The 25532-nt window shown below is 36.3% G+C and overlaps 1 protein-coding gene across 11 annotated transcripts in view; it reads right to left on the bottom strand.

Annotated features, from left to right (window-relative positions):
- Positions 1-1194: 1194 nt before the first annotated feature.
- Positions 1195-25532, bottom strand: part of LOC127417332 (homeodomain-interacting protein kinase 3-like) — a 150613-nt gene continuing 126275 nt past the window's right edge. For 5 of the 11 annotated variants that reach the window (XM_051657291.1, XM_051657292.1, XM_051657285.1 and 2 more), the window contains exons 8-17: positions 19917-20033; positions 19697-19828; positions 19490-19617; positions 19174-19341; positions 16916-17185; positions 16486-16632; positions 14560-14780; positions 14069-14120; positions 9482-9621; positions 1195-7808 (exon numbers count right to left, since the gene is read on the bottom strand). In XM_051657291.1, coding sequence (XP_051513251.1) covers positions 7318-7808; positions 9482-9621; positions 14069-14120; positions 14560-14780; positions 16486-16632; positions 16916-17185; positions 19174-19341; positions 19490-19617; positions 19697-19828; positions 19917-20033 — 1866 coding nt within the window. In that variant the 3' untranslated portion in view covers positions 1195-7317. Of the gene's footprint in view, positions 7809-9481; positions 9622-14068; positions 14121-14559; positions 14781-16485; positions 16633-16915; positions 17186-19173; positions 19342-19489; positions 19618-19696; positions 19829-19915; positions 20034-25532 lie in introns of all 11 variants that reach the window. The other 6 variants (XM_051657286.1, XM_051657287.1, XM_051657289.1 and 3 more) reach the window with 6 other exon arrangements.

The raw sequence follows: 25532 nt of genomic DNA, 5'->3' as shown, positions 1-25532 counted from the left end.
TACACTTTGATGGGAGTCCACCTGTGGCTAATTCAATTGATTGGACATGATTTGGAAAGGCACACACCTGTCTATATTAGGTCTCACAGGTGAAAATGCATATCAGAGCAAAAGGAATGAGGTCAAAGGAACTGCCTGCAGAGCTCAGAGACAGGATTGTGTCGAGGCACAGATCTGGAGAAGTCTACAAAAACATTTCGGCTTCACTGAAGGTTCCCAAAAGTACAGTGGCCTCCATAATTCTTAAATAGAAGAAGTTTGGAACAACCAGGACTCTTCCTAGAGCTGTCTGCCCAGCCAAATGGAGCAATTGGGGGAGAAGGGCCCGATGGCCACTCTGGTTGAGCTCCAGAGATCATGTGTGGAGATGGAAGAAACTTGCAGAAGGATAACCATCACTGCAACACTCCACCGATCTGGGCTTTATGGCAGAGCCTCTCCTCAGTGCAAGACACATGAAAGCACCTAAAGAACTCTCAGACTGTGAGAAACAAGATTCTCTGGTCTGATGAAACAAATATTGAACTGTTAGGCCTCAATTCCAAGGGTCATGTCTGGAGGAAACCAGGCATCGCTCATCACCTGCGCAATACCATCCCAACGGTGAAGCATGGTGGTGATAGCATCATGCTGTGGGGGTGTTTTTAACCGGCAGGGACTGGGGGACTGGTCAGGGTTGAAGGAAAGCTGAACACAGCAAAATACAGAGATATCCTTAATGAAAACCTGGTCCAGAGCGCTCAGAACCTCAGACTGTGCCAAAGATTCACTTTCCAACACGACCCTAAGCACACAGCCAAGACAACACAAGAGTGACTTAGGGACAACTTTAATCGCTGCCAAAGGTATTGAGTACTGAGTTAAGGGTCTGAATACTTATGTCAATGGGATATTTCAGTTTTTTCTTTGTTAATAAATTTGCAAAGTTATCAAAAATCTGGTTTTGCTGTGTCATTATGGGGTATGGAGTGTAGATTGATGTGAAAAAAAATTAAACAGCATTTTTGTGTAAGGCTGCAATATAACAAAATGTGGAAAGAAATGAAGGGGTCTGAATACTTTATGAATGCACAGTATAGACAAAAATGTTACATTAGAAAAAAAAAAGACCCAGATTTTACTGTCAAAACAACCCCCCCACCCTACACACACACACACAAAAATGCATAAATATGATTAAAATGTGTCATTAAAAACAGTGATGTTCATATTTATTGAATGCTGTTATTAGAAAAGAGTTGAACAGAAAACATCCATTTCATTTAAAATATGAACAGACAATAAATATCCAATGTTGGTTTGCATTACAGTCATTTGTATATTGACACTGGATGTGGTATGCTGGTGATTGCCATTTCACAGGGATTAAAACGTGAACATTATTGTAACGGCTGGCTCATGTATAACCAATAAATAACTAAGAAGTGTTCAGCAACTTGTCCTATAGGGCACAACATACTACATTCTGTCCTTTAGGATTGGAATTATCAAAATATGTTTACACCAATACAGTAAAACACAATTACTGCGTGTTTAGAATTAGCAAGTTAATATTGATTATACACATTATTAATTAACTAGGCTTTTGAATGCAATCCATAGTGTGAGAGGGGGAAAGATATTGCCATTATCTCTTTAAAATGTGGATGTATACCGTATGTATATAACTATTTCAATCCCTGAAATGGAGAGTTATACTGTTATACTGGGCAATGAGTGAACTGAATAGTTTTTGTTTTGCAAAGTGAATCTGTTTCATTACCAATACCTCAATCAAGGCACACACACAGTGTTGCTTACACTGTTCGAATCAAATACAATACAGAACTTAAGACATAACATACCAGCTGACATCAGTGATCATTTGTTAAAAACATGTTCTCAACACAATTTTCAATGACAAACATTAATAAAATAATTTTGTTGAACAATTTCATCACAACACTGTACTCTCGTATTCAAACATGGTCACATGGTTACTGCACACTATTGTTTTTGTTTTACGTGCTCAGTGGCATTAGGTTATGGGATTATCAATTCATTCAAATTTGCAGTTGACAAAATACTGATATTTTCATTATCTGTATTTCTAAAATACAGCAGAAATGGTTTTCTGAATAACAATCATTACTTTGATAAGAATCAAGCCTGCAAACTATTACAAGTCAAAACATAGGTAAACAGGTTAACATACAAAAATTAAGTTACAACGATACATCCATTAAAATGCAGTGATAAGTCAGAACTGTTACTGAAGATACAATACTGATTTAAAAAGAAAATCTAAATGTCCATAATCAGCAATACAGTAGTTACAAATGGCACTCCAAACGAGCAAAAATAACTGAAAATCAAAGACCACTTCTAGTTTAGACAATCAGACAGACCCATACAAATAAACAAGATTGCAGATATGAACTAGTCTAACCTAATTTCACAGCTATCTGAAGTGGCAATCAATATATAGCAGCTTGTCTATGATACATTCAAGATAGATGATACAACTTATTACTTGTTCAAAAAGCTAAACATAACCTCAGCAATTTTTTTTAAATAACATTTTTGAAATTTACCCCATGATTATAGTTACAGTATACATGAGGTCTATGCAGAGAAAGTAGCTACCTTGCTCAGAAAAGGGTGCTGCTCCAAAACCTAGTGAGCTGCCTTGCCGTCTAATGCCTTCATAGGCAGCTTACTTCCAAGGTAGTATCATAACTGAAATGGAACCTGAGCGACTAGTTTGCAACGCGCTACATAGGCGACAACTTTGAGCGTGACATAAATAGGGCTCCTCACGCAAAGCACCAATAGAGTTAGCATGTTGCTAAGTTAACAGTGTGATACCATTCATAAGCATAAAACTACAGAGCACACAAGTTGTTGGGGAGTAGCTAACTAAAGGTAGCGACGCTACTAACTTAACTACATTTTTCAGTAGTGTTCGGTAGCTTTTCCAGTAACTAGCTAAATTTTCCAACGAGTAGCACTGAAGCGTCACAAAATGCTACATTTGTCACATTGTACTGTGAATGCAGCAGTGGAGTCGAGGGAGTAATCAAACACGCTCACCTGAACACTCTTATCTCTCTCATGTAGCACTGGGTAAACCAAATCATTTAAGTGAATCGGTTATTTCAAACAGTTCATGTAAATGAACCGGTTACAATAAACGATTCCCTTATATTTAGCGTTGGGAGTGCTGAAATACAACGGTTCGTTTGGATGGTTCATGCAAATGAACTAGCTCACATAAATGATTCACTGATTCACTTGAGCCCCTGCACAGCCCTAAAGGACTTCGTCTTCTTTTTTTAAAGCGAAATATTTCGTTAAATGCTGCTATTTACCACTATATTTAGATTCAGTTATAAAAAATATGGTGTTGTCTAGTTTTATTATTGTATATTAAGTATAAGTATTAATCAACACAGTCTCATGAGAATTCGTTACAATACAACGAGGTGACAAATTCGTACGACTTGATTAGTGCAAAACGTACCACTTATACATCAACCAATCACATGCTTCTCGAACACACTTTGGGAACCAGGAAGTGTCGCTTTCTTTGGTATTACACATCAGGGCTTTTACCAATTATATCAAGGTTATTTTTATGCTCTGGGTAGGGTAAGGTGTTACACTCAGAGGTTAAAGTTACGAAAACAGTTTTGGATTATTGGGGCACAAACGCCACATTGGGAACTACAAGGGCATGAGGTAAGCGTCTCTCATTTGTGGGTGTATAACTTGTACGTTTTGTACGAATGAACCTGTACGAATTGGTACAAATTTGTTGTGATGAATTCTTGTGGGATCGGATTAGTATTCATTTATGTTCATTTTAATGTTGTCACGCTATTTGTTTAGTGTAACCCTAATTAAATATATACCTCAGGTGATATTATTGAGCTCTGCAATCAGAAGTTAAATAACATAATCTGTTTGTTATATATTGTGGCGGAACGACCCACACCTCGTCCTGGACCATACCTTTGGACACTCCCCAACCTTCAAAAAGTCCCGTCTCACCGCAAGCATGCCAGATTCCCCTTTATTTTGGACACTTTCCCCAATGGACACTTAAATTTCCCCTTTTGGACATTTTCTGTTTATTATTATTTTAAGTAATCGCCTCTCCGAGGCCTGGCGCCACACCCACTGTGTCTGTCACTTGCTCACCCCATCACAATATCTAAAAACATTTTCTTCTTTAAATAGCTTCAATGTAGTTAGCTACTTTTTGTTAGTAGCTTGCTTTAACCTCATGAGGCCCCAGCATGATGACTGCTGTGTGCATTTTCCATTTCCCTTTTTGATTTGTAACTAGTAGCACCTAATAAACAAGCAAAACATTACATATTTTTTTCTAGAGCAAATCGTTTTCCTAAACATTGATGTCCTCATATGTGGACAGCGGGACTAAGTTGTGAAATTTAAGTAATTTCAAGCTATAGAAAGTCAGATTTTTTTCATCATATAGTTTATTATGTGTCCAGGAGTGTTGGTTATTCGTGTTTTTGAGGCATTATAGACATTACAGCTGATTTTCTATAAAGCTGAATTAATAAGTCTGAATCTATGTATTACCATTATCCCATGTCTGCCAAACATGTTGAGTGGTCCAAACATCATCATTTGCAGCCTGAAATTGAACTTTTGACCAGATGTTAGAAGTGAATACACTAGGCTGCTTAGAAAGCTACAGGATGCTCCCTTTCTCCCTATTTAGTGAATGACTTAACCTCCAGTGTGCTGTCTGTCTGCACTGGTCTCAGAACAGATTGAAATGCACCTTATTTTCATCCTAACTATGTATGCAGCCTCTGAAAGCAACATTTTTCAGCTTTTGGATGCATCCATTGATTCTCAATGTGATAATGCACAGTTAGTCCTACTGTCCACATACGTGGACATTGTGTTTAACAGCGTGCCATTTTGCAATGCAATATTTAAAATGGCATATCGGATGAAACTAGAGACTCTTTTGACTCAAACAGGTTTTAATGTGAAAACCTCAACTGGTTTCTTACCAGATGTAGTTTTGTTGCAGTTTCTCCGCAAAACAAACTTGGCTGAGATTGGCATTATGTTGTTTTATCACATGAAAGTTTAACCCTGGGAACTGAGATCAGTTGGTTTAAAACAAATAAATTAAGCATAGCCTATAGCGAAGCCAAAATGTAATGTCCACGCATGTGGATGCGGGGTCTCGCGAGGTTAAAAGAGTAGCTTTACTGAAGTTTGAGTATTTTAAGCTACAATTAGCTTGTAGCTTATGAAGCTACAGTTTCAAAATATCTTCCCCGACACTGGCACACAAAATAAGTCAATTTGTAATTAGATCATTCTTTTTAACTAATTCTTTTCAGTATCTAATTAAATATAAGTATATTTAAGCTTAAGGTATACTTCTGTTTTATGTTGTTTGACATCAATTTCATCATCCGCAAGGGTCGTCCAGACTGTGCTTGTGCAGCCAAATTTATGTGGACCTGTGCGTCCTTAAAACGCTGCTTACACAGGCAACTCAATAGATTTTAGAACAGGGCCTACAAATTACAGTCTTTGGTGATACAAAAGCAACTTCATTTGAAAAAACACACAAACCAAGCAGAACAAACTAAAAAACTAAAATGCACACAGCATATACTGTATTTATATATATCGCCTATATTTATTTCTCCCTGAAGGAATGTATGAAATGCAGTTGACACCAACAAGCTTTCAGCACATGATATAATGGTATAATTAAGGGAAAAAAAAAAGTTCACACATGCATAAATGAGGATTGCACACCATTAACACACCTTGTCAAGCACTAAATAAACTAACTCTATATTATATATACTCATATGTGTGTCTATACATCAAATACTGCATGGTCTGCAGTAAAAATACAAGATGAGTCTATAACCCTGAATCAAAGACATTTTTGCATTTGTGTCACACAAACAAACCCCAAGAATTTAAATTCGCAGACAAAAAAGAAAACAAACACTTAAAGGGACAATTTGCCCAAAAATGAAAATTCTGTCATCATTTACTCACCACTGTATAACTTTCTGTATTCTGTGGAACGCAGAAGGAGATGTGAATGGTGACTGAGGTGGTCTCTATCAGGTCAAACTGGTTTGAACTAACATAACAGTGAATAAATTATGATAGAATTTGATTTTTGGGGTGAACTTTACCTTTATATCTATTTTATATTTAGATTGTATTGCAGATTCACTAAACAGTAAAAATACTGTTAGTAGTACGAAATTCTTCTGAATAGACATCAGTATTCGATGAATTCCTTACATAACTCGTTAATTCGAGGTAACTAAAAATAAATCATCAACAATAAAACCAGCAAGCATTCTCTGCAGCAAAAGCATGCCATCCTCCGATGACGTAACGAAAAGTAACTAACTTACTACATCTCAAATATACATTGGATCCAAAAATAAGCACTGCGGTTTGTGCAATGCAGTACGTCGATGCCTTTCTATGCATGAAATAACACACCTATGTGTATATACATAATACATATACACACACACGGACTATTCGAATTGCAAGTGCTGCAGTCCAGTACACGTATATACACAAACACATTTTATATACATAAATAGTGTAGTAGTAACATGAACTGGACTGCCAATATATAAGGCACTATGGTTGGAGACAATGATGCATCAAGCCTCTTGAAGTGTTAAGAGCACCTCTAGGCTTCTGTCTGAGCGACATTGCAGCTCATGCAACACAACTCATGCAGCGCTTGACGAACGACCCATTTGTGACTCCGTTCCGAAAAACACCAAAGACATAGAGAAAAATACAAATACTTGAACACAAAAAAACACAGCAAGTGGACACATCTTGTCGGTATCGAACAAGACACTGGGTCTTTTACAAAGAAAGATGCGTCATATACAAGGTAAAAGGCAATATATAAAAATAAGTTGACCATCACATGATTTTGAACACCATACGCTGTTGATGTTCATTAAAGGAGCATTCATCTGAAAATCCAATTGGGTGATGTATCAAATGTGCAAAACAGTTGTCTATTAATTTATCCAATCTCTCATTCCTGTACGTTCTCCAACCTTTGACTTTCTTCAACCTACCTGCTCAAGACTTTCCAAACATCTCTTCTTCTTTCTTTTTTTTAAAGCTCATTGTAATTGCACTCAAGTCTATGTCGTGATTCACCCAAAAAATTGCTTGCTTTCTCTCTTGTGCCATGGCTTTGGGGACAAAAACCAGGTGGTGTTGTGGTTTCTCGCTACGCCTGAGGCTAAGGTGGAGTTGATTGCCCTTCTGACCTCAAGAGGTGTGCGGAGCGCGTCTCAGACAAACGGGTACTGGTTTAGTTTGGTGGGACTGAGGGGGAAACCTGCGTACGCGGGTGATGCGATGAAGGAGTGTGGGGGGAAGAGGGGCTTGAATTGACCCTGAGGGTGGAGGGTGGGTGAGGCCAAGAGGCGGGGGTTGAGCCCCACGGTGACCTGGTGCATGAGGTGACCTGCCGGATGGGAGAGGCCATAGGCCGGTTGAAAAACGTGATTCCGCGTGGCCCCGGGTGAAGCCAAGAGGTGGGCCATAGACCCATTTGTCACCAAGGGCCCTGAAGGGGGGTAGGAGAGTAAAGTGGGCTGGGTATGCGTATGGACGCCGTGGTGGACCGTGGTGTGTGTGGGGCTGCCATGCTGTAGAGTAAAGGTGTGGCCATGTACGGTGGGCGGGATGAATGCCTGAGGCCGGCGGTGGCTGTAGTTGCCATTCCACTCCTGGTGGGAGGAGCCATAATGCTGGACCTAGAGCACAAACCAATCAGTTCATTCCAAAATAAAGCAAGTGTCAATCATTTCATATAAATATTTTGAATAACAATAGACTCAAGAGATCCCATGAAATCAGAATAGGAATTTTGTGGCTTTTAGTTCGTCTGTTATTTTTGAGGTCATCAGCTGTCACTACAGTATAAATGAAATAAAACTTAATATGAAATAATTATATATATTTTTTTTATGCAAGGAGTTCGCACTGTTGATTCAAAAGAAGAAGAGTTATTAGTTTGGGAATTGACTCTTCGCTAAGCCCCGTCTTTAACACTTCTGACCAATCCTGTCCTAGCAACTTTTGCCCTGCCGCCACTACTCTGACACCCGTTTGCTATTTTCCAATGAAAGCATATGGAAGTAATGCATGTTTGAGTACTTTTAAGCAGGATTTTATCAAAATAATCCAAAAACATAAAACACGTTGTTGCCGGGTCATTTGTAATAGTGACGCGAGTTACCCAGAGAGGATACCCGCAGTGTTTATTTTCTTTATTTTTTTAAAATAATCTTTAAATAAATCTGGAGAAGAGCATGTTATGGATTAAACTGTGTCAACCCTCATTCCTCAATGAACATATAACATCTGCAATGACACCTACATTTACTCCCAAGGCAAATTAAAGCTAATAACTGAATGTTAATTAATGTATTGATTCAAGTCATAGTAAAAGCGATAATAAATAAACAGTTCACAGCATCAAAATGAGTGTTATGAGACGTTATAAACAGTTCTGTAATTTTATTAGATGTGTAATCGCTATTTAATTAAGTTTTCTCTCTTTTCAAGTGACTGTAATAATCATTTGCCTTGATTCTGATTCACAGTCTCCACTGTTTTTAATCAAATTACTGTGTAATTTAACAATTTCTTTTACAATGTCACTCTTCATACCAGCCAATGTAAAAATATTATCCATTCCGTCTATGAGAATATTTAGTCAAAAACAGTGTCGTTCACTGCAATCTCCCATTCATTCCAATGGGGAGCTCTGCAGAGTTTGTTAGAGCGAGCAACCGTAACCAAGGGGGATGGAACTTAGCGAAGGGTCAACTGGATTACAGTGGTTGCGCAGCATTTTTCATGCTGTAGATTCAAAAGAAAAAGCTCGTTTATTCGGGAAACAGACTACACTGGTCGCACTGTGTTTCAAGCTGTATATTCAAAAGAACCGACTAATTAGAGTAATTCGTTTGGGAATCGGATTACACTGGTTGCGCTGCATTTTTCGCACTGTAGATTCCAAAGAACCGGTTCATAAGAGTTAGGGCTGCACAATTAATCGAAAAAATTATCAAGATTACAATTACAGCTGTTGCAGTTATATAATCATGAAAAGTGTCAGTTACAGCATTCCATTTAGATGTACATATTTCATGGGGTCTTTAAGCCCTATTCACACCAAAAACAAAGTGACAAAATGAAGGAAACTGCGGTCAAAAATTTAAAACGATTTTTTGCACCCAAACTATTCAAATCCAGTATGATATGAATTTTCACAAATGCCTTTTGGCTTTTTAATGGTTTCCCTTGTACTTGTTCAAAAAATAATATTGCTCGTTTCATCACAGTGCAAATACAGATGAATTGTTTCTTTAGAAAAATTGTTTCTTGTTGCGTTGAAACTTAAAGGGAAGGTGGAACTGACCTGTCCAAAAGTGAGCTGCTGTTGATGGGGCTGCAGGGGCGGGAAAGCCGGCGCGTTCTTCTGCTGCCGATTCACCAGTAACGTGGAGTACGGCAGCTGTCTGTTGGAACCACTGTGGACTTTGGGTGGACATGATTGCTCTATAGCCACAATGGGGAGGAGAGCACGCACATATATTCAATGAAAGCCTTAAGGCAACAAGCACATATTCAACCCCAATTCTGAAAAAATTGGGACAGTAAGGAACATGCTAATAAAAACAAAAAGTATTGATTTGTAAATTCTATTCACCCTGTGCTATGTTGAAAGCACTAACAACACATTATTTGATGTTTACCTTGTGAATTTAATTGTTTTATATATATATATATATATATATATATATATATATATATATATATATATATATAAAATACTCATTTAAAATCAGACGATTGCAACACACAAACAAAAAAAAAAGTTGGGACAGTCAAGTGTTTACCAATGTATAACATCACCATTTCATCTAATGACACTTATAAAGCGTATGGGCACTGAACATTCATCCATTATGCAGGCCTTTAGCTGTGCAACTGTACAGCCAAAGGCCGTTGCTGTGCCATGCATTCTCAATTGGAGACAGGTCAGGACTGCAGGCAGGCCAATCTAGCACCCACACTCTCTGCTTTCACAGCCATGCACTTGCGATCCTGGCAGTATGTGGTTTGCCGTTGTCCTGCTGGAAAACCACTTCTGAATGTGTGTGATCTCCGATCCCTGAGACGTCACTGTCTTAATAACCGTCATCGTCTGTAATGGATATCATGACATGGGCTCGGGAATACTTCGATAAACCTTTGACAATCAACACCACTCACCGCTGCATCCACAGATGCAAGTTAAGGCTTTATTATGCAAAGGAGAAGCCATACATCAACACTGCACAGAAGCGCCGCCAACTTCTCTGGGCTCTGTCTCATCGGAGATGGAAAGTAGAACAGTGGAATCATGTTTTGTGGTCCGACGAGTCCACATTTCAAATAGTTTTTGAGAAAAACAGCCACCCTGTTCTCTGGGCCAAAGAGGAAAAGGACCATCCAAGCGTCAGGTCCAAAAAGCCAGTGTCTGATGATATGGGGGTGTGTCAGTGCCCATGGCATGGGTAACTCGCACATCTGTGAGGGCACCTTTAATGCGGAAAGATATGTAGAAACTTTAAAGCAACACATACTGCCATCCACATGCCACCTTTTCTAGGAAGGACAACACCAAACTACATACTGCCTTGATTACAAGTGCATGGCTGTGTAAGTAGAGAGTGTGGGTGCTAGATTGGCTGCAGTCCTGATCAGTCTCCAATTGAGAATGCGTGGTGCATTATCAGATTCAGAATCAGCTTTATTGCCAAGTATGCTTACACATACAAGGAATTTGTCTTGGTGACAGGAGCTTCCAGTGTACAACAATACAAAAACAATACAAAAACAGCAGCAAGACATAGATAATAATAAAAAATAAAACTAATTATACACATACATACAGACCACACATACAAACATACACACATACACATGGGTAGTGCAAATCTAATACAATCTGTTATGTACACTGCAAATACAAATCTGTTATGTACAGTGCAAATGTTTTTTTGTTTTTTTCTCTCAGAGGAATGAAACGGCAGAAGAGGTTGGATGTGTTGGATAAATATAAAAAAAAAGACTAAACTGTGTATTGCACATAGATATTGCTCAATGGGGCAATTTAACTGTTCATGAGATGGATAGCCTGAGGGAAAAAACTGTTCCTGTGCCTGATGGTTCTGGTGCTCAGAGCTCTGAAGCATCGGCCAGAAGGCAACAGTTCAAAAAGGTAGTGGGCTGAACCAGACAGCCAGCTGTTCAACCTCCCTTCTGTATGCAATTTAGCAAACTTGTGACTTCAGTGCCTGAGCGCTTAAGTGTTATTAGACTATGTCAACTTTTAGCATGTTGCAATCATCTGATTTGAAATTAGTGTATTTTTTAATGTAAAACATCAAATAATGTGTTATTGTAGTGCTTTCAATATAGCTCAAGGTGAACAGAATTTACAAATCACTCCTTTTTGTTATTATTCGCATTTTCCACACTGTCCCAACTCTTCAGGGTTGTAGAAATGTGTACTAGATTTGAGTATTTTTAATCATTTTGCAGAAAGGATTCAGGACAACAGATAGAGAAGATGACTGAAGTTCATGTGAAGAATAACAAGAAACCACATCATTTCAACAAACAGGACAGTAAACTGTGATTTTCTAGTTTCCATGAACACATGCTGCAATCAGGTGCACCTGGGAAGCTCTTTCGTGCGATTTAGGCGCTATCATGACATGTCACGCATCCAAGGCAGAAATTAAAATATGGAAGTAGCCAAAACAAACCAAATAAACAATGAACATCGGCAAAAGCTTTTCTTTCTGTTGTTGTAGTAGATAATAAGTTAATACACCTGCATCACTTTTAAACTTTTCAAGATTCTTGTTCATTTTACAAACACTCTGTTCCATTTTTGTCATGTTGCGCAGCTATTGTGGCCACTTTATTTTCAACATCCGTCTGAAATGAACTGATTTAGAAATATCATATGTGTGAAGTGATTTAATTAATTATTTAAATAACTTCTGACATCATATCAAAGGTTGCGATGGCATATACAATAGATGCTGGCCAAGAGAGGTTCACAGATCCCCTGGCCAAACACTGACCCCATTTTTGGTGTAAAAGGTGTAGTTGACAACCAATGCTGGGTGTTATCCGGTTAAAAAGTACTTACTGTAATCTAACTACTTTTTAATAAAAAAAGCAGGGAAAAAAGGAGAGTAATTCATAATATTTTAAATACTTGTAATCAGATAACAGTACATTACTTTGGCTCCAATTATTTCTAAAATAATATTATTTATGTAGAATACATATAAAATGCAAATTATATTCATACAGTGGCAAGAAAAAGTATGTGATACCTTTGAAATTAGCTGGTTTTCTGAATTAAATGGTCATAAAATGTGATCTCTTCTTAAAAGTCAAAAGTTAGACAAACTGTCCTGCTGCATCACCCAACTTCTAATGAGCTTCAGCTGGCACACAGCCACCCTGACATTATCCTGTAGAATATCTTGATAAACTTGGGAATTCATTTTTCCCTCGATGATGGTAAGCAGTCCAGTCCCTGAAGCAGCAAAGCAGCCCCAAATCATGATAATCCTTCTACCTCCACCATTGGGATGATATTTTCATGTTGGTATGTGGTGTCCTTTTTATGACTTACATAGTGCTGTTTGTTCTTCCTAAACAATTCAACCTTAGTTTCATCAGTCCACAAAACATTTTCCCAGCAGAGTTGTGGAGTGTCATGGTGATCTTTGGCAAATTTGAGGCATGCAGCAATGTTTTTTTTTTTTTTTTTGGAAAGCAGCAGCTTCTTCGTGGTGTCCTGCCATGGACACCATGCCTGTTTAATGTTTTCCATATAGTAGACTCATGAACAGAAATGTTAACCAGTTCCACTGATTCCTTCAAGTCTTTATCTGTCACTCTAGGGTTCTTTTTTTACCTCACTGAGAATTTTGCGCTGTCCCTTTGAGGCATCTTGGCTGGATGGCCACTTTTAGAGAGAGTAGCCACAGTAATAAATCTTCTCCATTTATAGACAATTTGTCTAACTGTGGACAGATGAATATCTAAGCTCTTCCAGATAACTTTGTAACCCTTCCAGCTTTATGCAAATCAACAATTCTTGATCGTAGGTCTTCTGAGATCACTTTTTGCAAGGCACGGTCCACGTCAGCAGATGCTTCTTGTGAATAGTAACCTCAAAATGTGTGAGTGCTTTTTATAAGTCAAAGTAGTTCTAACCCACACCTCCAGTCTCGTTTCATTAAATGGATGCCAGCTTTGCCAACTCCTGACTCTAATTAGCTTTTATTGATGTCATTAGCCTAGGGGTTCACATACATTTTCCAACCTACACTGTGAATATTTGAATGATGTATTCAATATGTACAAGCACAGTAAAATAATTTGCATGTTATTAGTTCAAACATATTGTGTTTGTTCATTATTATAACTTAGATGAAGTTCAAACCAGATTTTAAGGCAAATTTAAACATAAATGCAGGTAATTCCATAGGGTTCACACACTTTTTCTTGTCACTGTATGTAGGTCTGTTTGCATTTCTATGAGCGCTAAAGGCTGTATGCCCCCTAACAAGTCACTGTAAGGGATGAACGTGAGGTGCGGAGTGCATGACTTGTGTGCAACAATGGACAAGGAGGAAATACAGACATTATTTTAAATTTGTGGAAAAGTGTTTCAGAAAGTAATGTGAAATGAATTATTCATGTGATTACTTTTTCAATGAAGTAATCAGTAATGTGATTACAACTTGGCATAAATAATCAGTTTTTTCTGACAGGCTTTTTTTCTGCTTGTTTGCCTTTGTTTATGGTTCCAATGAAACAGTCTCAAACAGTTTTCACAAAAAAAGTACAAAAGAGAAGATTTGAGGAAGAGTTTTCAGAGAGAAGGAAACACTCCAGCCAGTGTGACCACCACTGCACCCATAATCACCTGGGACCGTGTCTGTTACCCATTAAAGACACACATTCCTCAGTCATATGACCTGAAAGTAAACAGCAGCAGTAGTGATGTTCTGACCTGAAGTGAGTAATCAATCAGTCTTAAAGTTTCAAGATTTAGCCATTATATTAACATTCAGGTCCAAAAAGTTTCATTTCTTTTTCAGAATGACTGCTATAAAGGTAAATGTTTTCCCAAAACACAAATTTAACCTCCCATAGAGAATATAGAACATAAAAACAATTTATATCTGTTGCTGTAAGATTGTTTTCAATGTTAAACTGCTTTTTTCTCTCCCAGTTTACTATGCAGAGACAACTATATGTGAATCTTTTCTATGTTGATTTCCTGAAAAGCATAAACACTGACTATATGGCGCTATCAAAACATTGTTTGTTTGAGCATCACGATCAGCCCAGCATAGGAACATCGGCTTGACCGATAGCATGAGTTTGGGGTGTAACTATCTAATGGCCTGTTACCTGTGCGGCCGGTGGGCTCATTGTTGTGAACCCTCATGGGCGGCACCACCATGGTGCGGACGGGCAGCTTGACAGACTCTGTCTCTGCAGCTTTCAAGTTCTGGTTGTTGTCCTCAATAAACGTGCTCTCCAGAAAGGGGCTGTCTGCTCGGCTGGAGGAAACGGAGGCGGGCGAGCCGTCCACCGTATCACAGCCGCTCTCATGCTCATCATCTGACATGCTGCACACAGACCAGAGTAGATGCATTCAGACACACTGAGCGAATACAATACTCGCTGACTATGATATTCAGAATGGAATAGTAGCATACTGACTGTATACTACACAGCACACACTGTATAAAGCAAGCTATTTCTTTAAACGGTATACATTATGCAATGATAAACAGTGGTATGCTACATTGTAGGAAATAACATTTCGTTTTTTTATCCGATTAGTCGATTAATCGAAGATTAAGTTCAACTGTTTAGTTGAAGTGTTGGTTCCTCTGAAAACAAGAACGCATAAATTGTAAGCCATTTCAGAGCACACACAGTACATAACTATCTAGATATACTGTATATCTGTATGTAGGTCATCTGGATATTCCATGCATACACATAGTGCTTTATTTCAAATGAGAAAGTAGCATCCCATTTCTTACATGTCCAAAGACTCACCCGTCCAACTTAAGGCTGGGTCACATTTACCACATTTACCACCAGAAGTCCATCGCATGATATTCATAATTGCGCGGATTGTGCGGATTCCCATTTAGATGACTGTATTTTGCTGTGTAAATGTAAATGTGACTGCGCCTTCAGGCATATGGCTGAGAAAATGCTGACCCTTTGACGTTTGTGTGTGTGTATGTATTTAGCTTTAGTTCAGGGACAAAATTGTTGTCAGATAAATCTGACAAAACCTCCTTTTTGGGAACTTTATCGATGTGCTCCACTGGAAAATCAATTCATAAATAAAGTGAAGTGGGTTTTTTTTTCCTTCTAAAAATGCAACAAGTGTTCTTTTAGGGTTAGAGGTTGAGTTAGGGACCTTATTCACAGACTGCAATGACACATTTCTGCCTTAGTTAAGCAGGGTAAATCATGCAAGCCTTTTTTTATTTAAAATTTTTAAACATTTAATTTACATTAATATCACTATCATTGTCTTTTATCACCCTGTCATTAATTAAAGGGAAAAAAAGTTGCCACAGCTGCCACAGGGTATCTACTACAGCTGCTGAGGCAGTAACAGTAAATTTGGCATCTTTTTCTCTTCTGAATTCCGTAATACAGTAGCTCTCTATTTTTTCCTCTTGGAAAGTCGTGGAAACATAATAGTGGAATTTTTCATTAATAATTTAATTAATAAATGAATAGTTTAGTTTTCTTACTGAGTATTTTTGTCTTATTTTACGGTAAAAATATCTAAACATCCTAAGAACGAGATAAATTTACTTGAGAAGCAAAATGACAAGATATTTTGTTTTCAGAGAAATCTAACAAACTTTAATGTTTATGCTTATAACAAGAAAAAAATTTGACTAAGGTTAAAAAAAAAAAAAAAAAAAAAAAAAAACACATAAACAAATTAATTTTTTAAAATGGGAAAACAAGTTTATTTTTCTTACCCCACTGGAATATAGTTTCTTGTTTTAAGCATAAACCCGACCAAATTTTGTTAAGATTTCTCTGAAAACATTGTCTTATGCCAATTTGTTCTTGTTTGAAGGATGCTTAGATACTGTATTTTTACCGGAAAAAAATATTTTTTTACCGTGCACATTCCAAAGCAGAAATGTGAAAAGGGTTATTATAAGAGGTTTTCTGTTAAAACAATAGAAGTCTCTGGCATGTCCTCATTTAGACTGCTAGGTAAATGTGTATGTGTGTGTGTGTGTGTGTGTGTGTGTGTGTGTGTGTGTGTGTGTGTGTGTTAATGACCTGTTGGGTCTCTTGAGGGGTGAAGCTCTGGAGTGCTCTGATGCAGATGAGCTGGTGCTGAGGGTGGAGTCTGGACTGCTCAGTGAACACACTCGCTCCATATTCAGTGTGCTCTGACACGCCTCACACTCTGGACTACCCTTACATCTAAAACATACACACACACACACACACACACACACACACACACACACACACACACACACTTATCATCTGCTTTTATTACATGGAAAATAGCAGTGTGAACATTCTACTAAACATCTTCTTTTGTGCTCCACCGAAGTCATACAGGTTTGGAACAACATGAGGGTGAGTAAATTATGATATTTTCACTTTGAGTGAACTATTTCTTTAACACCCTTTAATCTAGTGTAATCACAGTGTGCTAAAACTTGTGTACTATCAGATATATGTGAGTGTGTCAGCTCACTCTATTGAGTGTTTCTGTGCATCTGGTCCCTCCTCATCTGTTCCGCTACTGATGCTGATGACACTGGCCACAGGGCTCGGAGAGTCAGCAATCACAATGCTCTGTCTCTGCGTCTGACGATCTGCTTCTGCCTTACAGCACACAGGCTCCTCCTCTGGCACCGCCTCCAACCCTGCCTTCACCTCCTCTGTGTTTTTGGCACTCTCTAGTATCTTTGGGGACTGGCATGCTGAGTTGTGGGAGTTGATGCTGTGCATGAAGTTGGTACTTCTAGGAGACCATAAAGATGGAGACATTTAAACTAATGAAAACCCAGGTGTGCCACTATAAAAAAGCAACAAAAATATGAAGTAATCAATTATCAATTAAATCATTTGAATGTTTAAAATTGACGAATAAATGAATATATTAAAAATGTCTATTAATGTCAGTAAAATGTGTTTTTGGCTGAAACATCAACTGCCTTTGTTGGAGGCCGATGTGCATCAAAGTGGCTTGTAAGAGGTAAATTCTCTTTCAAATGCAATTACAAATTTGCATTAAAAAGGAATATTTTCTTGTTATATTTAACCCCATTCAGTCACACTTTATTTTACAGTGTTCATGTTACTGTGCACTAACACAGGCGATTAATCAATAATACTAATGAAATATATGTAATTACTGTGTAATTACTTTGTAGAGCTGCATGTACTTACATATTATTACTATAGGAATTAATAATAGTAACATGTAGTGTGTTAAAGAAATGTCCATTTATTTGTTTAAAGTGATTTATTTCCTTACATTTTTAGTTCTGAATTCATAAGTTTATAATTGTTTTCTTCATCTTTTAATAAAAAAAAATTATTAAAATAATTTCTTCACAAATTGAACACTAAATGTACTTTTACTGATGTTTTTTGGACATTTAAAATGTTGATTAAAGAAATTGGTAAATTCTCTTTAAAATGCAATTAAAAACGCATCAGAAAATTATTGTTTTATTTATATATTTAATAAATAAAATGATTTTTTCAAATGTGTTTTATTAATTGTATTTTAAAATAATAATTTAAAAAAGTAAATAATATTTTTCAGATGTGTTTTTTGGGGGGATTTTAACAAGAATTTGGCAATTGCTTTAATCAACATTTTAAATGTCCAAAGAAATATCCATTTTTAAAACAACAGTTTAAAAAAAAATATCAGTGTATTGTTCAATTTGTGAAGTACTTTATTTAAATTATTTTTTTAATAATTATTAATTTTAAAAATATGAAGAAAACAATTATGAACTTATGAATTGAATACTAAAAATGCAAGGAAATAAATCACTTAAGAAATTGACAAATAAATTGAAATTTTTTTAATTGTTTAAAAATGTAATTAAATATATTACATTTTTAAACATTTAAAAAAATGTCAATTTATTTGTCAATTTGTAAAGTGATTTATTTCCATGCTTACATTTATTAAATCATAACTTAATAACTGAATTCCCTTTATTTTTTAATTTAAAAATAAAGCACTTTACAAATTAAACAATAAATGCAATTTTTATTTTTTATTTTTTTTTATCCAGTTTTAAAATGGACATTTCTAGACATTCAAAATGCTGATAAATGCTTATGATATGCAAGTGTTTAATTTTGGTCTTAAAATCTATTAAATTTAAATTAATATGCATTTAAAATGATTTCTAATTTTATTGTCATATTTACATATATACATTTTCAAACTTTTTTTTTCATTGACAATTTACTGGTACATTTATTTACATTTAAATTTTGGAATTATTTGATAATTGATTACTTTTTTTTTTTTTTTTTTTTTTGCCAATTTCTACTTAAAAATGCAAATAAAAACATCTCTTTACAAGTCAACCATGAATTCATGGACACATGAATATGTTGAAAAATATCTCAAACAACATTTGCCTTTGCTGACAGTGATTTTGTATCAAAAGGGCGTGTCTTAATGTCAAAAGTGCATTGGTTGCTTCTACATGACCAATTGTCCACTGACATTTTTTAACTGAAATTGCAAATAAATCATGAAAAGCAATTGGTAAATAATTTTTAAAGGGGACTTAAAAAGTTGCATTTAGATACTATTTAATTATTTTATTGTTATATTTTAATTTTCAAATGTCCATTTATTGGTCATTTTGAATTAATAAAAAATGAACTAAATAAATAATTGGTTTCTTCATTTTTTTTAGTGGCACAAGTTCCTTCGTACACCAGCTAGTGTTCAGATATGGTGTGTTGATGAACCTGTTTGAAGATGGTTTATTTCTCTTGTTAGCTGCTGGCTGTGGCCACACCACATGAGCTATGCCTATGCTGATTGGTTGGTGAGCAGACAGGGTCATTGGGTTTGTTAGCAATGGCTGGGGATGGGGCATCATTGAGCTGTAATGGTTGCCATGTGAATGAACTTTCCTGTAAAAGATGGAGAGGAACAAAGGAATTAACTGAGGAGGAAAGTGTATAAAGAAAGGTGACTCGTACAACGTGTTTTAACATCTGAACAACTGAGAGATAAATATAGCAGAGCAAACACAATGACAGAGCGGTTCTCTGCACGCACCCCCAGTCTGATAGTCTCTGTGGACCTGCCACTGTATCTGAGGCCAGTGTCGCTGCAGAGGGGGCCACTGGGGTCACCTGTGGCCAGGCGGGCACCAGGATCTGCGGAGCACGATTCGTCCATGCCTGCTGTGGAAAAGATAAGACATTTGTGATCAAATGAGTTCAACTGTTAACACTTCAAAATCCATGTTACTGTTGTGTTTACCTGTGTAATGAGGCCTGGTCTGATCTGGAGAGGTTGAATGGCAGAGGCTTGCGTCACCAGTGGCACTGTGTTCTCCATGCGCACTGAGAAGCCCGCTGGCTTATTGGGGTTGGGAGGAATACCTGTCACACCAAAGACAAGGACAAAACGAGTAACAAAAATGTGACAAGATGAAACGTAGCGGTAATATTTGATCTGATATGACTGAAAGTGCAGTACCTTGTATGGTGGGGGGGCAGAGAATCAGTGCCTGCTGGAAAGAGTCACCAAACTGAGCACTTCCTGTCTGGAGCGGTATCCCAGGATGCATCACTGATGAGGCTGATGAGGCTAAAGCCTTCACAAATAGAAAAAGAGAAAAGGATGAAAGTTATTTACAACATATAGTTAATTTAGTTTCCCATGACCATTTCCACCCTTGTTCTGACCCTTCAGGCAGATTTTTACTTCTGCGTTGAACCCACACTGTAGCCTGACATACATCTCCAAAAAAATTTAACTGCACGTTGCGTCTACTCACACCAAAAGAGTGATTGGTCTACTTTGTAACCAGAGACCGTCCCCCAGGATGATGATAAAGATATCTGAGGTAGCGTCACATTTTTTCTGAGGTTATTTTAAGATCTACGCATCATATCACAATGTATTTGGGCTCGTTTTAATCAGGAGCACCTGGTGTTTTTATAATCTGATTAAGTTTCATGAAGTTGCAATGCGACAAAAAAGCCACATCTGTTTACTGTACAACTTACAAACTCTGATCTTCCAACAAATTCCAACAAATTGAATTGCGTAATCTTTAACAAAATTAAATTAATAAAAATTAAATGTATTCAAGGGATAGTTCACCCAAAAATGTAAATTCTCTCATCACTTACTCACCCTCATGACATTCCAGATGTGTATGGCTTTCTTTCTTTTCCAGAACACAAACAAAGATTTTTAGAAGAATATTTCAGCTCTGTAAGTCCATACAATGCAAGTGAATGGTGACCAGAACTTTAAAGCTCCAAAAGCACATAAAGCCATCATAAAAGTAATCCATACGACTCCAGTGGTTAAATCAATGTCTTCAGATACTATGTGATAGGTTTGGGTGAGAAACAGAACAATATTTACGTTCTTCTTTTTTTACTATAATTCTCCTCTTTCACTTTTGTTTTTGGTGATTTACATTATTCATGCATATCGCCACCTACTGGGCAGAGAGGAGAATTTATTGTAAAAAAAGGACTTAAATATTGATCTGTTTCTCACTCACACCTATCATATCACTGGAGTCATATGGATTACTTTTATGATGACTTTATGTGCTTTTCTGACCTTTAAATTTTGGTCACCATTTACTTGCATTGTATGGACTTACAGAGCTGAAATATTCTACTAAACATCTTAGTTTGTGTTCTGCTGAAGAAAGAAAGTCATTCACATCTGGGATGGCATGAGGGTGAGTAAATGATGAGAGAACTTTCATTTTTAAGTGAACTATCCCTTTAATTTTGCTTTATTAAAGATTACGCAACTCAACTCAATGGAATTTTGTTACAAAATGCATTAATCTTTAAACATAGGCTAATATTTTTTAGTGTTCATGACAGTAACACTTTCTATGAAGCCTGTATTTATAATGCATTATAAGGGTGTTCTTAATGCATTATAATGCATGCATAATGCCTTATAATAAACCTTATAATATGTTGTATTATTTCATAAATAATTGTAAGAACAGTTAAAATATGATATAATACCTATTTGTGGTTATAACTTTTAAGATTAAGATGTATAATAACACAGGAGGAAAACTGTATTTATAATGCATTATAAGGGTATTCTTAACACATTATAATGTATGCCTAATGCCTTATAATAAACGTTCTTGTGACTTCATACATTATTAGAATGCAAATGAGTAAAAATCCATATTTTACAGTGCCAGTGCCTAGCCTTTAGTAGAGCTGTTACTTTGTTCATTTTTGAGTGTTTCCTCTGAGGCCAATGTTCATTTTAATGTAAGCAAGTTTAAGCTGACAACTCTTTTACATCTGAAATAATGTTATGTGGCTGTGTTGATTTTATTAAATATTTTATTTTCTAAATATTACAATAAAAATGTGTCTTATAACCATTTCATAATATCTTATGGCTGTTTAAAGAAGACCTACTGTAGCTTTTATTGCTTTATTTAAAAACAGACAAAGGCCACTTATAAATGATTATGACCACATTATAAAGCCTTTTGGATGTTTACAAGGAGACATTGCATTTGGCATCTGACTTAAAGCGGTAAAAGATCACTCATAAGTTGTAGGAAGATATTGTGCAGGTTTTGATCTTAAATAAACAATGTCAAAATATGAAACTTATAATACATAATAACTTAGAATAAATGCAGATAAAATGCGATGTTGATTGTGTGTTATAATACAGTATACTCTTAAAAGTTACACCCATAAATAGTTAACTATTATATCTTATTATAACTGTTGTTACAATTATTTATAAGACAATACAACATATTATAAGGTTTATTATAAGGCATTATGCATACATTATAATGCATTAAGAACACCGTTATAATGCATTATAAATACAGGCTTCATAGAACGTGTTATGATTCTACTCAGGATCTTTCCAGTCTGTATGATGTTTTGACAGTATGTTTGTCAGTGTGGTGCACATAAAATAGTCATGGTTCAAGTTATGAAAAAGGAACACTTCTAATTTGTCAGCAAATTAAAAAGCACCTGCTAAGAGTTGTTTATAGCCTATATGCATTGTAAGGTCCAGTTTAAAAGTCTAAGCTTTAAAAGGTTGGACTAAGATTTTTTTTTTAAATCTAAGCTTTACAACATGTGTTACTCAAGCGAGAAGTTATTTTTTAATTTGATGATTTCTTTTTTTCTCAAAGTATGCCAAAATATTTATTGATTATTTTTTGAGCGACTCAAGAGCAAGCATACAGTATATGCCCGACTTATTTTCTCTGCATGACAGACAACATCTATAATAAATAATATGTACCTAAATCTCAACATGTTCACATACTTTGATGAACTTGTTTTTAATGCTAAAATAATTTCATAAATACTTCTGAATCCATGAATTACATTGCTGCCGTTTATTTACAACATATAATAGTATTTCAGAAATGAAGGCATTTTCTCTCAATACACTAGCACTTTGTCTGTGTACTTGCAGAATGATGCAAGCAACACAAACGCAGAACTATAAATGCAAATTACAAAGTATATATTGGCCTTTAGAAATTAAACAGGCTGTTGTTGCTACTGTACCTTTAAAGACTTCTATATGTAAATGACCTCTCTTATGATTGACTAGGATAGCCTACATGTAGCACAGTTCACACTGCTGTTCATCAGGGCGGGTCAGTCCAGTTTTGCAGTTTAGTCTGAATGAATGTCTGGCTGGACTGGGGTGGATGGGGAGTTTTGAGATGAATATGTCTACATACTGTGGTATATTTAACTCTTATTTAAAAAGAGCATGAAAAAACCTGTTTTTCATGACATGTCCCCTTTAAGCAGAAAGAGGGAACATAAAGTTTAAAAAATGTACAGTTGGTGAGCTAACATTGGTGAAGCTTTAGCAATTCTAGAAATAATGGTTCAGTAGTTGCTAAAGATGAATGCTTCTATGGATAGCCATTGATGTGCACTGCATCCAGATGTCCTACAGGTGGCGACAGCGCACTAACAGATTCAGAGTGTTTTGGGAAAAAGATGCACATGCTCAGAGAAAGCAGACGAAGAAAAAATATCTGCCTTTGGATCAAAAATCAAACAACCATAAAGTCTGGTTAATGAATAACGGCAATTGTGCTTTAGCAACGAGAATGTGACCAAAGGGTGAACGTGCTCTAAGACACTGGCCAAAGCCTTTAATTCAATAACCACCTTCTCCAGCTAAACGTGAACAGCTGACCGCCCCACTTCCTTTAATACAATTTAACAGTTAACAAAATACAATTCTACAAATTAGGTGTAAATGGATAGTTCACCCAAAAATGAAAATTACCTCATCATTTACTCTCCCTCATGCCGTTTTAAACCTGTAAGACTTTCTTTCATCTGAGGAACACAAAAGGAGATGTTAGGAAGAATAATAGCCTCAGTCACCATTTACTTTCACAGCGTGGAAAAAAAGATGAAAGTGAATGGTGACTGAGACTACAATTCTTCCTAACATCACCTTAGAGAGTCAAATGGGTTTGAAAGTCATTCTAACAAACTGATGTTGAGAAAATGATGACAGAATTTGCAATTTTGAGGGAACTATCCCTTTAAGGAGGGCCATATTTATAAGACTGATCAATCGTGAATACAATATATTACATAAAAGGCCAGTGACAATGCATTAAAAATATCTGTGTGTGTGTGTGTGTGTGTGTGTTTAAGTCAGGTCAGTGTGCTGTGCTAAGAAAGTATTTCTGCCGTGTTTCTCCTTGGAAACTGAATGCTCACTCCACGTTGCCATGATGTCAGCCATGTTGCCGTGACAACGGCGGTAAGGCAACAAATTTGTGAGATTTAAAAAAAAGAATACAATAGAGTCAATCACATACAGCAACACACACTCGCTCTAATGTGTATGTAATGTATAAAACACGTCTGTCTGACAGCCTGTTTTAGGGGTCAAACATGTATTGAAGTTTATTATAATGTAGTGAGAGCAGAGGCAGCGTGTGTTGACATGTTCATTGATGGGCCTATCATCACTTGCTCTAAATGCAGTGTGTCATATTGTGAGGAATGAGTTAATGTGACGACCAGTTTATAATTTAAAAGCACAAAATAGCCAAAAAGGGAAAAGACTTAAACTAAAGGGTAAATGATGATGTAATACTGTATCTGACAGCATCTGATGCAGCACATAGTGAAAGTGTGCACAGAACACACAAAAACCAGTGCTGGGCTTGCAATGCTAAAGTTCATTTTCTTAAATCAGTATGTTTGTTTTGTTTTCCAGTAAATATATCTAAACGGTCTTAAAACAAGATACTGTTCCTTTAGAGGAAAGTTGCAGAATATATTAAGGCTAGTTTTCAGAGACTCTTGAACCAAGTTTGTCTTTCCCATTGGCAAATAGTTTTTTTCTTGTTTTAAGCACAAATCTACGGAGCCCCTTAGAGGACAGTGAGGGAATGTATTTTCTGAAATATTTGTATATTTCCTTGCAATAAATTTTGCGTTACCTCACAATTATTTTGGGTTCTGTCGCAATAATTTTATCCATCCTATATGAAAATTAACCATGGGTTTACTACAGTAAGTAACCATAGTAAACATATGGCATCTGCAGTAAAACTATAGTAATCACAAAATTGACCATGGTTTTAGTACAGTTTCCATATTTCAACCATGATATCTGTAGTAAAACCACAGTAAAAAAAAAAGTAAAAAAATACAGGAAAATAAAAACTATGATAATAAAAATTATTTTGCAAAAAAATAAATAAAAAATTAAAAAACATAAGTTAATACAGTTTTACTATATTAATAGTGGAACAAGTACGGCTTTTAAAACCACAATTTCCAATAAAAAAACATGCCCTTACAAAATTGTACCATGTTTTCACAAAAGAAAACTTGCTGTAACCATTTTTTTTTTTTTTTGTGGCAAGAACTGTGGTACATGTACCACAAATTAACCATGGCGTTACTACAGTAAAAAAGAATTTTTTGGCAGAATGATTATGATTTTTATTACCATAGTTTTGGTTTTCCTGCATTATTACTATGTTTTTACCACAAACAGGGCTGTCGGTAAGGCATGGTGCTATACATATTGTATAGCGCATCTAGCGCGTTCAGCAGGA

This window comes from Myxocyprinus asiaticus, chromosome 26 (genome assembly GCF_019703515.2).
Source record: "Myxocyprinus asiaticus isolate MX2 ecotype Aquarium Trade chromosome 26, UBuf_Myxa_2, whole genome shotgun sequence".
NCBI lineage: Eukaryota > Metazoa > Chordata > Actinopteri > Cypriniformes > Catostomidae > Myxocyprinus > Myxocyprinus asiaticus.
Note: the sequence above shows the minus strand (reverse complement) of the source record. Positions and strands in the feature narration are given on the sequence as shown.